General features: G+C 48.6%; 1 protein-coding gene across 2 annotated transcripts in view; it reads left to right on the forward strand.

The window, feature by feature from the left end:
• The window catches only part of RPTOR (regulatory associated protein of MTOR complex 1), a 411,258-nt gene extending 400,310 nt beyond the window's left edge, over positions 1-10,948 (forward strand). For both annotated transcript variants that reach the window (XM_068263876.1, XM_068263877.1), the window contains 6 exons: positions 372-478; positions 3,993-4,120; positions 5,373-5,459; positions 5,548-5,664; positions 6,782-6,911; positions 9,044-10,948. In XM_068263876.1, coding sequence (XP_068119977.1) covers positions 372-478; positions 3,993-4,120; positions 5,373-5,459; positions 5,548-5,664; positions 6,782-6,911; positions 9,044-9,112 — 638 coding nt within the window. In that variant the 3' untranslated portion in view covers positions 9,113-10,948. The remainder of the gene's footprint in view (positions 1-371; positions 479-3,992; positions 4,121-5,372; positions 5,460-5,547; positions 5,665-6,781; positions 6,912-9,043) is intronic.
• Positions 10,949-13,119: the final 2,171 nt, after the last annotated feature.

Here is a 13,119-nt window from a genome sequence, read left to right on the forward strand (position 1 = left end):
TTTAGAAGTCCTGTTGATAAGTGTAGATAAATGGTGCATAAATGCAAATGGCTGCACAGAATTGTTTTTCTTCTGAGCCAAATGTACTTGTCACTGCAGTGCAGCCTGCTACTCTAGATACAGTTGGTGGGTGGAGCAGTCAGGTGTGACACAAGAAGAAACCATGTGTCTAGATGAGGAGGGGGGGATTGGTAGTCACGGAAAATAAATGTTTAGCTGTTGCAATGCCTCAGCTTGGGAACAGGACGCTAGAGACAGGGTAGGTCTTAAGCCTGCCCAGTTGGGTGCATAGCTGTAGGCAAGCTGAGCTACTCAGGTGGTCTCTGTATAGTGGAATATCACCTAACCATAGTAACATGTCATTTCCTCAGGCGCTGGGATGGTCGTGGACTGGGAACAAGAGACTGGGCTCCTCGTCACCTCTGGGGATGTCCGAATTATCCGGATATGGGACACTGAGAGAGAGATGAAAGTACAGGTGAGAGCTGCGCCTCCCATGATCTCAAATGCCGGACTGAATTGCAGCCCTCGCTATAATCTGATATGACTCTGGGAAAGTTGGCAAATCCTATCACATCCTATACATGTCAGGTGGTCATTTATCCCGACCAGGTGTTCAATTGTCAATCCCGTGTGGTGAAAAAAAGAGAATGAAAAGAAATGGAGAATGAGGAAACTTTAAGGAATTTATCACAACAGGCCCCCCAAAAAAAAATTATGTAAAAAGCTGGATGAAACCTGACTGGTTGTTATCTTGTTGCTATAGTAACTTTGCTGTAAAAATGTGGGTTGCAGCACGCCTCCCTGTGTCCCCTATTCACACAGAGGATTATTCTGGGCGTGTCTTTACCTTTTCCAGTCATATGTCGGACTATGGCTGAAAGGGGCCTTTTCCAGCTTCTGTCCAATGTCTGACATACGGTAGTCAGACATAGGAGAAATAGCTAAAGCTAGGTAGCGCTGTTGCCAGATAAAATCCAGGACAGCCTCTTCCCCCTTTTATACACTTTGATCACCGCCGCCTCTGCCGTTGCACCCCATAAATTAGGGGGCAGAGCTATAGTAGGCTAGCTGCCCCCCCCCCCCCCCCCCCGATATCGGTCCACCACCGAGGAGGTAGAGACCCTGCCGCTGAACCACTCTGGATCTTCCTACAACAGCAAAGAGTAACGTTGGCCATACATCAGGCGACTTGGCGGCTGATCGACCTTCCGTTTCAGTTATTAAAATCGGAAGAAAATCTGGGTCGCCGAGAGCATTGACCGATCGGACAATGCTGCAAGATGTAGGGGCCAACCTGCTAGATCTGGCGCACAGCAGTAACTGCATACGATATCAGAACAAACTAGACAGAACCCCTGGTGCTGTGCCCACCGTTACAATATACCTCACCTGTCCATGTCCGCCACTGGCTCCGGGTTCATCGCAATCCGCATACACGCGGCCCATATGTGATGTCACACATGCCTGCGTATACGCAGGTACCACGTGGAGCACATGTACGCATATTGCAGACAGAGCCCGGCAGGGGAAAACGCAGAATTTTTAAGGGGGGGATTCCGGAAAGGTCCGGAAGCACTTATGTCCCCGAGTGCTTCCGAATACAGGTGGCTCCATACTGCCCATGCACAAAAGTGCGCTGGCGTATTACGGAGCTGCTTATCTTTGGAAGTACTCAAGGACACGAGTGTTTCTGAGGGCTTCTGGTAGCAGCAAATTTGAACGGGGTACAGCGCTGGAACAACTCCCCGAGAGAGAAACGGCAGATAGACTTAGTTTGGACAATTCAGTGGAATATGCCACATAGTGTCACATAGCGCAAGCGATAGCCATATGATGCAGGGTTATATGCATCTGCGGAAGATGGCGGCGCTATATAAATACTAAATAATAATAATTTACCTCACCAGGATTGCACTTTTATTTAGCTTTCCTGTATGACAACAAGACACAGCCAGCCAGCAGCACTAGGGGAAGAGGGAAACAGGTGAATGAGGGAGGGCTGGTGCACACCAAGAGGGCTTCTGAGCGTTTTTCAAATCGACAGTGATTTGAAAAGCGCTTGTCTAATGTTACCCTATGAGGGTGTTCTCACAGCAGTGTTGTGATTTTTTTCGAAATCGCAGGTATATTGCATGTAGCATTTTTTTGAGCAATTCATTCAGAAATCGCTCTGAAAATCGCTTCACAAAATTGCACTCACTAATTGCTAGCAATTGCTATTGTGATTTTGGCGTTGCACTAGCCCAGTAAGAGGAGGAGTGGAGAGAGACTGAGAATAGCCTGAGATGGAGCAGAGAGCTTATCTGTATTGCAGTCCCACATCACACAGGCTACTTGCCTGTAATCGGACTCCTGTCCCTGTCAGTCTCTCACACAAGTCAGAAAGAAGCCCTCCTGGAGTCTCGGCACTGTCAAAAACTTTTCACCTTGTTTAACACCTTATCCACACATGCAGTCATTATAACAATGAGGAGAGACCAGACAGATGTTTGCCCACGGACCCTCCAGGCAAGCTCTGCATCATGCTGTGTATATTTACCAGCTTGCCTGCCCTCTAATTGCACTTTTATCAGCTAGCCTAGTGTTTCACCTGAATACACCAGACACAAATCTCTGAATGAAAGGCTGCCTGGGGCGAGATTGCCCCCCTTCCAGCCAGCACTAGGGGAAGGAGGAAAACAATAGTGAATGCAGAGAGAGTATCTGTATTGCAGTCCCCCATCACACAGGCTACTTGCATGTGTCTCCTGTCCCTGCCAGCCAAATCCAAAAAAGCCTCTCACACAAGCTGCAGGCAGCCCTCCTGGAGTTTAGGGACTGTCAAAACTTTTCAACCTGTGAAATACCTTTTGTAGCTGTCTACATGCAGTCTTTACAATAGTGAAAGAGCTGAGTTTTTCCCACAATCCCTGCAGGAGGCAAGCCTTTACCAGCTCGCCCGCTTCAGCGATTTCAGGGATTTTTTTTTTAAAGGGACAGGAGTCTCAGGGGGGTGTTCCATACACCCAGAACCCCGGTCTGGATACGCCAGTGCCCGGAGCCAGCGGCGATCATGGACAGGTAAGGTCTACGGCAGTGTGGGGGGCACATTTTGAATTAGAGGGGGCGGTGGATGCAGCGTCACAAGGGCGATTCTCGCGAGATTTCATGCTGAAATCGATTGGGAATCGGCCCGCGGAGTATGGGCAGCTGACAGATCTCTCTCTATACAGATTCGATCAGAGGGAAATCTATCTATTGGTCAGTTTGCCGAAACATCGTCTGATGTATGGCCACCTTAAAGGACATCCGAGGTGAAAATAAACTGATGAGATAAACAAAAGTATCTATCCTCTTCCTCCTAAAAATAACTTTTTTAGCTATCCCACAGTTTTATATTTAAATCTAGGTTTTTAGTTTTTACTGTGTCATTGTCTCTGCTCAGAGACCCTTCATTGACGTATGCTGGAGCTCAAATCTATGAATTATTGACCCTTTTTATCTCTTTCCTGCTCTCAGAAGCCATTTACTGACAGGAAAGTGTTTTATGGCTGTAATTACTTATCAGTGAGGGTTGTGCTATAGTCTGACCCAGTCCCGACCTGTACAGAAACGGTCACTTGCATACCTGATATTTAACTCTTTTAGGCAGAGAAAGGAAAAAAAAAGGAGCACAGCCTAGTTATTTGTGTGTTTGGCACTGTACATACGCATGTCTAACTCATGTCACATGTCATTTCAGTTGTCCTTAAAGTGTTGGATTGGAAAGGGTTAAGCTATGTACACACACAACAGAGTAAACCCGACTGACTGATTCGACCGGGCGCTGCCCTATGGCGTTGTTCTCCCCATTCACCCAACCCACTCAGATGCTCTTTTTGCATGTCCAGTCAGCCCTCAACCTCCCCGCATAGCAACAGAACGCCTCTTGTAGACCATGATGTAAATTGATGCTGTAGAACCATTTTATTTGCGGAAGTTTCACGTTCAGCCATTTCTTGTGTCTGTAGGACATTCCCACTGGAGCAGACAGCTGTGTCACCAGCCTGTCATGTGACTCTCATCGCTCCCTCATCGTGGCGGGACTTGGGGACGGCTCTGTGCGAGTCTTTGACCGGCGGATGGCGCAGAACGACTGGTAAGGCCTTGCAAACGCCTCCATGGATTTCTTGTTCCAAGAAGGGCCGCCTTTCCCTGAAATCACTTGCTATCTCAAAGACTAAGGGGGGGGGGGGGGGGGGGTGGGTAGGGTTGCAGGGTTGGCAGATGCTTGGGGGCATAACAATATCTGCTGTGGCTTGAACCATTGTGCGGGGGAAGGGGGGCACTTCTATCAGCAAATACAAAGCAACAGCTTAGTGTTATGTATTGCCTGTTTCTGGCAGAGACACAGGTCCTCACTCCCCTCTTTTCTGTGGCTGCATGCCTGGCAGCCAATCACCATGCGGCTCGCGATGCCTGTCACATGACGGGAGCTGCATGGTGGGTGGTTGCACAGTGCGGAGCTACACTGAAGAGGGGAGGGAAGAGGACCTGTCCAGCCACCAGAAGCAGGTAATATATAGCACCTCTCTACATTTGCTGACAGGAGTGAGCACCAAGGAAGGGAGGCTGGAAGATGGAGGCTAGGGGCCTGGACGGTAGATCTTGGGGAGGGCGGGGGGCTGAATATTCAGGCAAAAAAAGTGGACTTTAATTCAGAACGTCCTCTCTGCTCTACAAGATTGGCAACAACATAATTAACTTTAAAGGGAACCTAAACTGAGAGGGATATGGATGTTTTATTTTAAACCGTGCCAGTTGCCTGGCAGACCTGCTGATCTATTTGCTGCAGTAGTATTTGGATCTCACACCTGCAACAAGCATGCAGCTAATCCAGTCTGACTTCAGTCAGAGCACCTGATCTGCATGCTTGTTGAGGGGCTGTGGCTAAAAGTATTAGAGACACAGGATCAGCAGGAGAATCAGGCAACTGGTATTCTTTTAAAAGGAAAAACCCATATCCTTCTCAGTTTAGGTTCCCTTTAAAGAAAACATTCAGCTTATCAACTTTGTTGCAGCTGATACAGATTCTGCAATACATCTGCAGTGTGTCTACTTCCTGCTTTCATGGAGGCAGACATAGGCTTAACCTCTTGTGTTTACAAATTAGCTGCACTGCTGTGGCAGAGGAGACACCTGAGCTGACACAGCGGAGAGATCAAATTACAAATTGTGATTAGTCACAGATGAGAAGGAACTAGACAAGCTAAACTCTGTAAATACGTACAGGGTGGATTTCTCTGTTTGCTTTCTGTCCTGTGCAAGAGTGCAGGTCCACTTTATGCTACGCTTTGATCTCCTGTGAGTCATGTGACCACCCACTCAATCCGTTCCTTCTCCCCTTACAGCCGGGTCATGACGTATCGGGAGCACACGGCCTGGGTGGTGAAGACTCACCTGCAGCAACAGCCGGAGGGCAACATCCTGAGTGTCAGGTATGCAACTTCCTCCGCCCCGCCTTCTCCTTCAGCCTCTGCCGTATAACCGTACACTGTTTCAATCTGATGACTTTTTTGTCTGCAGCGTGAACGGAGATGTGCGTTACTTCGATCCCAGATTGCCCGAGTCTATAAACACACTGCAGACCATCAAAGGTCTGACTACACTGGACTACCACCCGCAGGCCAACCTCTTTGCATGGTGAGTCATCACGCAGTACTAACAAGGGGCACAGAGAACTGGGGTGTCTCCCGATACAGAGATCTCTAACACTCTCTGTTCTGGGTACATAGATAAAGCTGATTGAGCTGGCCAGGGACACATTATATACCTCTTACTAGCCAACTTATTTAGAGGCCTGAAAGTGCTTCAGGCCAATTTATTTTAGCACTTTATTTCTTACATTTCCTTGCTACTAATTAGTACTGCTGTAATGTGTATTTATGGCCATTTGTCACTAGGGGGCAGTGCAGTGCGAGACAATAAGGCTCCCTGCACACTACTGCAAATCCGATGTGCAATTCCGATTTTTCCCTGAATGCTAACAGAAAACCGCAGAAAAACCGCAGCATGCAGTAACGATTAAAAATCAGAAAAAGAATCGATTGCAGTGTGCAGGGAGCCTAACGGAGGACTTCTGCTTTCAGTTTGTATATTTTCTGCTAGTAGAGAGAGATCAAAGCATTCCAAGAATTTACAGCACAAGTTCTGCTGGGGGAGGTCAAAAGCTGTGCACTTATCTCAAACGAGAGAATTCCTTTAAAGCTGCCAGTAGATTAAAATGTTCCTGAAGCGACCAAAAAAAGAAAATCGATACTTCAGTAGAAGGAGGCCCCTAATAATATGTATGTATTTTTGTTTACTTTTGTTACTTTACAGGTTTGCTTTAACTTAACAGACCATTCACCAAGTATACAACCCTGAGACACCGTTAGGTGCACAAGTCAGCCACGCCAAATCTGCTTTACCGAATTTTACGGGCTATAAGACACATTTTTTTTCTCCCCAAGTGCGTCAAGAAAGTCAGTGCGTCTTATAGTCCAAACAATACATATTCAGACCTCTGTCCCTGTGTCCTCTGTCCCTGTGTCCTCTGTCCCTGTGTCCTTGTGTCCTCCGTCCCCTATGTCAGTCCCCATGTGTCCAGTGTTCCGCGCCCCCCCCCCCCCCCCCCTTGTTCTCTATCTCGTGTCCACCTTCCTATGTCCCCTCTCTGTCCCTGATGCACATATTCACATAGACATCACACCGCTCTGCCTGACGTTGTCTAGTCTCCTTGCAATAACAATGTTGTGTTTTCTCCTGGCTTTCTCTTTAGTGGTTCTATGAACCAATTTATAGCTCTATACAATGGAAGCGGAGACCTGATCAGCAATATAAAATACTATGATGGATTCATGGGTCAGAGGATCGGCGCCATCAGCTGCTTAGCGTTCCATCCGCACTGGGTACGTGTCACATGCTTATGTTAGGAACCTAGACGTTCATTCCAACTGCAAAATCACATTGTCTTGCAATATCTAGCATGTTTACCCTTAGCCTGTTTAAAGAGGGACTGTGAGGAGAGAAACATTTTTACAAAACAAAGGAGAAACCAGTGTTATGAGGATAAGAAAAGGAGTACTACAAATCCCCTTATCCTGTCAATCACGCAGCATGGGAGGAATCATGTTTACTACTGGCACTAGAGGGTTTTTTATTTCTTTGATTGAAGACACGCCCCTTTATTTCTTATATAGATACCCAAGTTTATCCAGATCTCTTAGGGCCCTGTTTCACACTGACAATCACTGCAAAACCCTATTCCGTTTGGCAGTCATGGCAAAATGTTCCCCTCTTTGTCATTCCACTCTGCTCCGTTCCCCTGGTGTCCCCATCTATAAGCCGGTCACCGCACATGCGCAGTGCTGGCCATGCACCTCCTCGATTGCGCTTCCTGTGGCCAGGAGCACTTTGCAAATGCGCAGTAGCAATTTTTACTTACTGGGAAAGCACAGAGCACTCCCAGCTACGTTCAGAGGGGGACACCTGGGGGAACAGACTTCAGGGGGCTGGAAGACACCCCAGGTAAGTACCTCGCCACTTCACTTTTCACTTAAAATTTCATTCAACCTCCCTGGCTTTCAATTTCTGCTGTATTTCAAAAAGTATTGCAATTAATTTTAAAGAGACTCTGTAACAATAAAAACATCCTCCCGGAGGTACTCACCTCGGGAGGGGGAAGCCTTAGGGTCCCAATGAGGCTTCCTCCATCCCTGTAGCTGCAGGCAGTCCAGCGCTGGCTCCCTCGAAGTGTCCCAGAATCCTCCCCCGACAAGCCTTATAAGCGCTGATTTATTTACCTTCCCTGGGTCCTGCGGGTGGTGCTGTTGTGGCTCTCAGCACGGAAATAGACGGAAATAACCGATCTCTGTCGGGTCCGCTCTACTACGCAGGCGCAGGAGACTTGCACCTGCGCAGTAGAGCTGGCCGACAGCGATCGGCTATTTCCGCCTATCTCCGAGCAGAGAGCTGATCCTGCGCTGGAGTAGGGAGGGTAAATATTTACATCCCCGCTGTTCGGAGGGGCACAGCAAGACCGCCATGGGACGGAGGAGGACGGGGGAAGCCTCGATCGGATCCGGAGGATTCCCCCACCCAAGGTGAGTACCCCCCAGGGGAACTTTTTTTTAGTTACAAGTTTTCTTCCATGAACGTTTTTCCTGTAACTTACCAACATGTGTGTTCATTTTGGGTGTAATAAAAGGTTCAAACACAAAATCATGTGAAAAAATACATTTGATTTAATTTTCCCCTTCCTGGCAGGCCACCATTTCCCCAGTCTTCAGTTTTTTATTTTTTGTTGTTTTGGGGTTTTTTTTTTTTGCATTCAAATTTGCGTGCGTTTGCAAATTTTTTTGAATGCAGGTTTGCAGAGCATGCAAATATTTTAATGCAAAAAATGCATGCAAATAAACGTAACCCTGCCTAAAAGCTGCTGGATGAGCCTGACTCATCCATACTAGTTCCAGCTATTTTACCCTGAGCGAGTCAAGCTCGTCCATAAGGCAGGAAGGTTAAAGAGAACCAGAGATGAAGCACCCTCATGTATCTTACCATATATATCAGTGGGGACATTAGAGAAAACTCTTACCCTGCTCTCTGTTTCATCCTTCACTGCTCAGCCTGCTTGTTAGCAGCCCTGATAAATCCCCGACTGAGCATTCAGTCTGGCTTTGCTCGTTCAGGTGCGGCAGTACGGCAATCGGCGATTCTCGACCCCTCAAGGGGACATGAAGCCGCGGCGGCTAGGCTACCTTGGGTATCGCATGCGGCTTCTAGGGCCGGCCAAACCGACCAGGATCGGAACACCGCGTTTGCGCAATCGCCGATAATCGCCGGTAACCGCGGGAGCGTTTAGCAGACAAGTCCAGAACGCTTGGCGGTAGACACCGCCAAGCGTCCGTGTGAACCAGCACTTAGTTAGAACATTATAAGACAAAAAGACACACACCCAGCATGAGTACCCCCTCACACACGCAATAGCGACAGGCATTGTGCTTATTGTACTAATTTATATACTCCTGTCTCCTTTCCGCAGCCCCACTTGGCGGTTGGTAGCAACGATTACTACATGTCTATATATTCGGTTGAGAAACGAGTGAGATAGCCACGGGATGGAGAAAGGCGAGACCTGGCCACTTCTCCGGTCTTCCTGCGTCCAGACGTGAAGGGAAGGCCTTGTGCGTTGGCGTTTGACAGCTGCTTTTTCGGACCTCGGAGGATCCTCTCGAGATGGATTGCTTTAACGAACCAGCGGCATGCGTATGCCAGGGTACCCCACCCACTGCCCAATCACGTTCTTTATTTCTTCACCTATGAGCGGACTGTGGGGAAAGCTTGAAGGGTCTGTATATAGAACTGGGGGGAGGGGGGGTTGTGGTGGCAGAAAGTCATTTTTTTTAAGCCAAAAATTCTACTTCTAGTCTCTATTCCTCCCTGCAGCTATATCATGGCTGCTTCTGATCACCTCTTTTCCTTGTGCCTTTATAGAGCCTAATGAGTGATGTCACATGGAATAGCGGGTGCTCAGGGTTTAACCTGTAGGGTTTATACCCAAAGAGCCTTTTCCCGCTACGCGCATACACAATGGTGACTTTTTGGAAGGAAATTCCAATTTCATGAGCTTGACAACCAGCCCAGCACCTCCGATTTTGTATGCGATGATCAGGGTTGGGAATTATGTAGGTTGACAGACAGACTAAAAACCCCCAACCATTGGTTGAGACCGTTGTGGAGATGTTTCTTATAAGTGGAGACAAATCTCTCAACCTCCGACTGGCCTCAGTTTATCGATTTCTCCTGCCCTAAGATTAGGAGAACCTCAAGTTTTAAGTCACAGCTGGTGACATTTATGGCTGCTTTACACTTTGGTCGTGTTGGCGCATCTACGATGTCGACCCTTTTGCGTTAGATGTAGGACAGCTTTCTAGAACAGGCAAGGCTGCAACTTCAACAGCAACTAAAATTCAAGATGATGACGCTTAGACATCCATCACATTTCATCCGGTAGGGCCTCCTCACGAGGCACCGTACTCAGGACACAAAAGTCACGTTTTTGAACACCCGTCAATAAGGCGTTTCCTCCCGCCATGTGATGATGGTGATGGGCATTTCATCAGTTTTATTCCACACTGTAACAACTGGTTAGATCTTCCGTATATATGTGTTATATTAACACCGTATATTGCAGACTTTTCCCCAATCACCAAAACCCTCTTAGAAGAACAGTTTACTATAATATTTTTAACCGGAGATACCTGCCGTTCCGCAAAGTAGCAGGGGTGTGTGTTTTATAAACTACGAGGGGGATATATCAAAGGATACTCACAAAAAATTTGAAAAAGTGAAAAAAAAACTTTGCAGCATGAGGAATAAAATTTGCTGACTGAAACTTTAAAAAGGTGGTCACATCAGTTGAATTCATACGTTTTATTCAAATCTCTTATACGAAATAGGCCGCAAAAGAATGACTGTCACCCAATGAAACCGAGTTTACTCATTGCAGCGCACTGCGAGACCGAGTCCTCTGTCCAAAGCTGGGGACCCTTGTTTACAATATTTTAAAAATCACTAGTTTTTAAAAGAAGGGAAGGAAATGTTGTTTTTCGTCTCCGGAGAGTGGACTGCATGGCGCCTCAAGTAGACCAGTTTATCGGGTATCTGTAATGTTGCCGAAACCGCTGGTCGGGGGGGGAGGGAGGGAAGGAAAGGGAGGGGCCAGAAAATATTGACTTGTTCCTGTTATCCAATATAACAAATTGTGAATGCTGCTTGATCTGGAATAAATCGATTTCTGATGTGTTCTTCATGGATTAAAGACTTTCTATTTACCTATTTATTTTACCACCGCGACCAGAGGTGATGATGATGAAGAGGAGGAGGGGCTGTGTACTGCGGGAGTGCGTGGGATTATGGGAAAAAATTCATTAAATATTAAAACAAAGACCCATTGTTTGTGTCTGTCTGTGGAGGACAAATTTTGATTTGTTTTTGACAAAAATGCCAAGCAGCTGTGATGTATGCATTAGGGGGTGGTCCTGTTCATACTAGCAGCAAGGAAGTAACTGTTAATGGCTGATGCTCCTCCCACTAGGTGTGCGGCGCCACCCCATTCCATTCAGTGAATCACCAATCGGTGTACATGCTCATCTATGCAGCAGCATGTGTCCGTATTTTGCATAATTTTCAGAGGTCTCTACATGCTTGTTCCAGTTGAGATTCTGCTGGCAGCATGCTTGTTCTAGGTGTGACTCTGCTGGCTGCATGCTTGTTCCAGTTGTGACTGCTGGCAGCATGCTTGTTCCATGTGTGACTACGCTGGCTGCATGCATGCATGTTTCAGGTGTGACTCCGCTGACTGCATGCTTGTTCCAGGTGTGACTCTGCTGGCTGCATGCTTGTTCCAGGTGTTACTCTGCTGGCTGCATGCTTGTTCCAGGTGTTACTCCACTGGCTACATGCTTGTTCCAGATTTGACTCCCCTGGCTGCATGCTTGTTCCAGGTGTGACTCCGCTGGCTGCATGCTTGTTCCAGGTGTCACTCCACTAGCTACATGCTTGTTCCAGGTGTGACTCCACAGGCTGCATGCTTGTTCCAGGTGTGACTCCACAGGCTGCATGCTTGTTCCAGGTGTGACTCCGCAGGCTGCATGCTTGTTCCAGGTGTTACTCCACTGGCTACATGCTTGTTCCAGATGTGACTCCCCTGGCTGCATGCTTGTTCCAGGTGTGACTCCGCTGGCTGCATGCTTGTTCCAGGTGTCACTCCACTAGCTACATGCTTGTTCCAGGTGTGACTCCACAGGCTGCATGCTTGTTCCAGGTGTGACTCCACAGGCTGCATGCTTGTTCCAGGTGTGACTCCACAGGCTGCATGCTTGTTCCAGGTATGACTCCGCTGGCTGCATGCTTGTTCCAGGTGGGACTCCGCTGGCTACATGCTTGTTCCAGGTGGGACTGCACTGGCTACATGCTTGTTCCAGGTGTGACTCCGCTGGCTGCATGCTTGTTCCAGGTGGGACTGCACTGGCTACATGCTTGTTCCAGGTGTGACTCCATTGGCTGCATGCTTGATACGGGTGTGACTCCACTGGCTGCATGCTGGTTCCAGGTGTGACTCCGCAGGCTGCATGCTGGTTCCAGGTGTGACTCCGCAGGCTGCATGCTGGTTCCAGGTGTGACTCCGCAGGCTGCATGCTGGTTCCAGGTGTGACTCCGCAGGCTGCATGCTGGTTCCAGGTGTGACTCCGCAGGCTGCATGCTTGTTCCAGGTGTGACACTGCAGGCTGCATGCTGGTTCCAGGTGTGACTCCGCAGGCTGCATGCTGGTTCCAGGTGTGACTCCGCTGGCTGCAGGCTTGTTCCAGGTGTGACTCCGCTGTCTGCATTCTTGTTCCAGGTGTGACTTCGCTGGCTGCAGGCTTGTTCCAGGTTTGGCTCTGTTGGCTACATGCTTGTTACAGGTGTGACTCCACTGGATGCATGCTTGTTCCAGGTGTGACTCCGCTGGCTGCATGCTTGTTCCAGGTGTGACTCTGCTGGCTGCATGCTTGTTCCAGGTGTGACTCCGCTGGCTGCAGGCTTGTTTCAGGTGTGACTCTGCTGGCTGCATGCTTGTTCCATGTGTGGCTCCGCTGGCTGCATGCTTGTTGCAGGTGTGATTCCGCTGGCTGCATGCTTGTTCCAGGTGTGACTCCGGTGGCTGCATGCTTGTTCCAGGTGTGACTCTGCTGGCTGCATGCTTGTTCCAGGTGTAACTCATCTGGCTGCATGCTTGTTCCAGGTGTGACTCCGCTGGCTGCATGCTTGTTCCAGGTGTGACTCCGCTGGCTGCATGCTTGTTCCAGGTGTGACTCCGCTGGCTGCATGCTTGTTCCAGGTGTGACTCCACTGGCTGCATGCCTGTTCCATGTGACTCCGCTGGCTGCATGCTTGTTCCAAGCGTGACTTCGTTGGCTGCATGCTTGTTCCAGGCGTGACTCCGTTGGCTGCATGCTTGTTCCAGGCGTGCCTCCATTGGCTGCGTGCTTGTTCCATGCGTGACTCCATTGGCTGCGTGCTTGTTCCAGGCGTGACACTGCTGGTTGCATGCTTGTTCCAGGTGGGTCTCGACTG

The sequence above is a fragment of the Hyperolius riggenbachi genome, chromosome 12 (genome assembly GCF_040937935.1).
Source record: "Hyperolius riggenbachi isolate aHypRig1 chromosome 12, aHypRig1.pri, whole genome shotgun sequence".
NCBI classification, from domain to species: Eukaryota; Metazoa; Chordata; class Amphibia; order Anura; family Hyperoliidae; genus Hyperolius; species Hyperolius riggenbachi.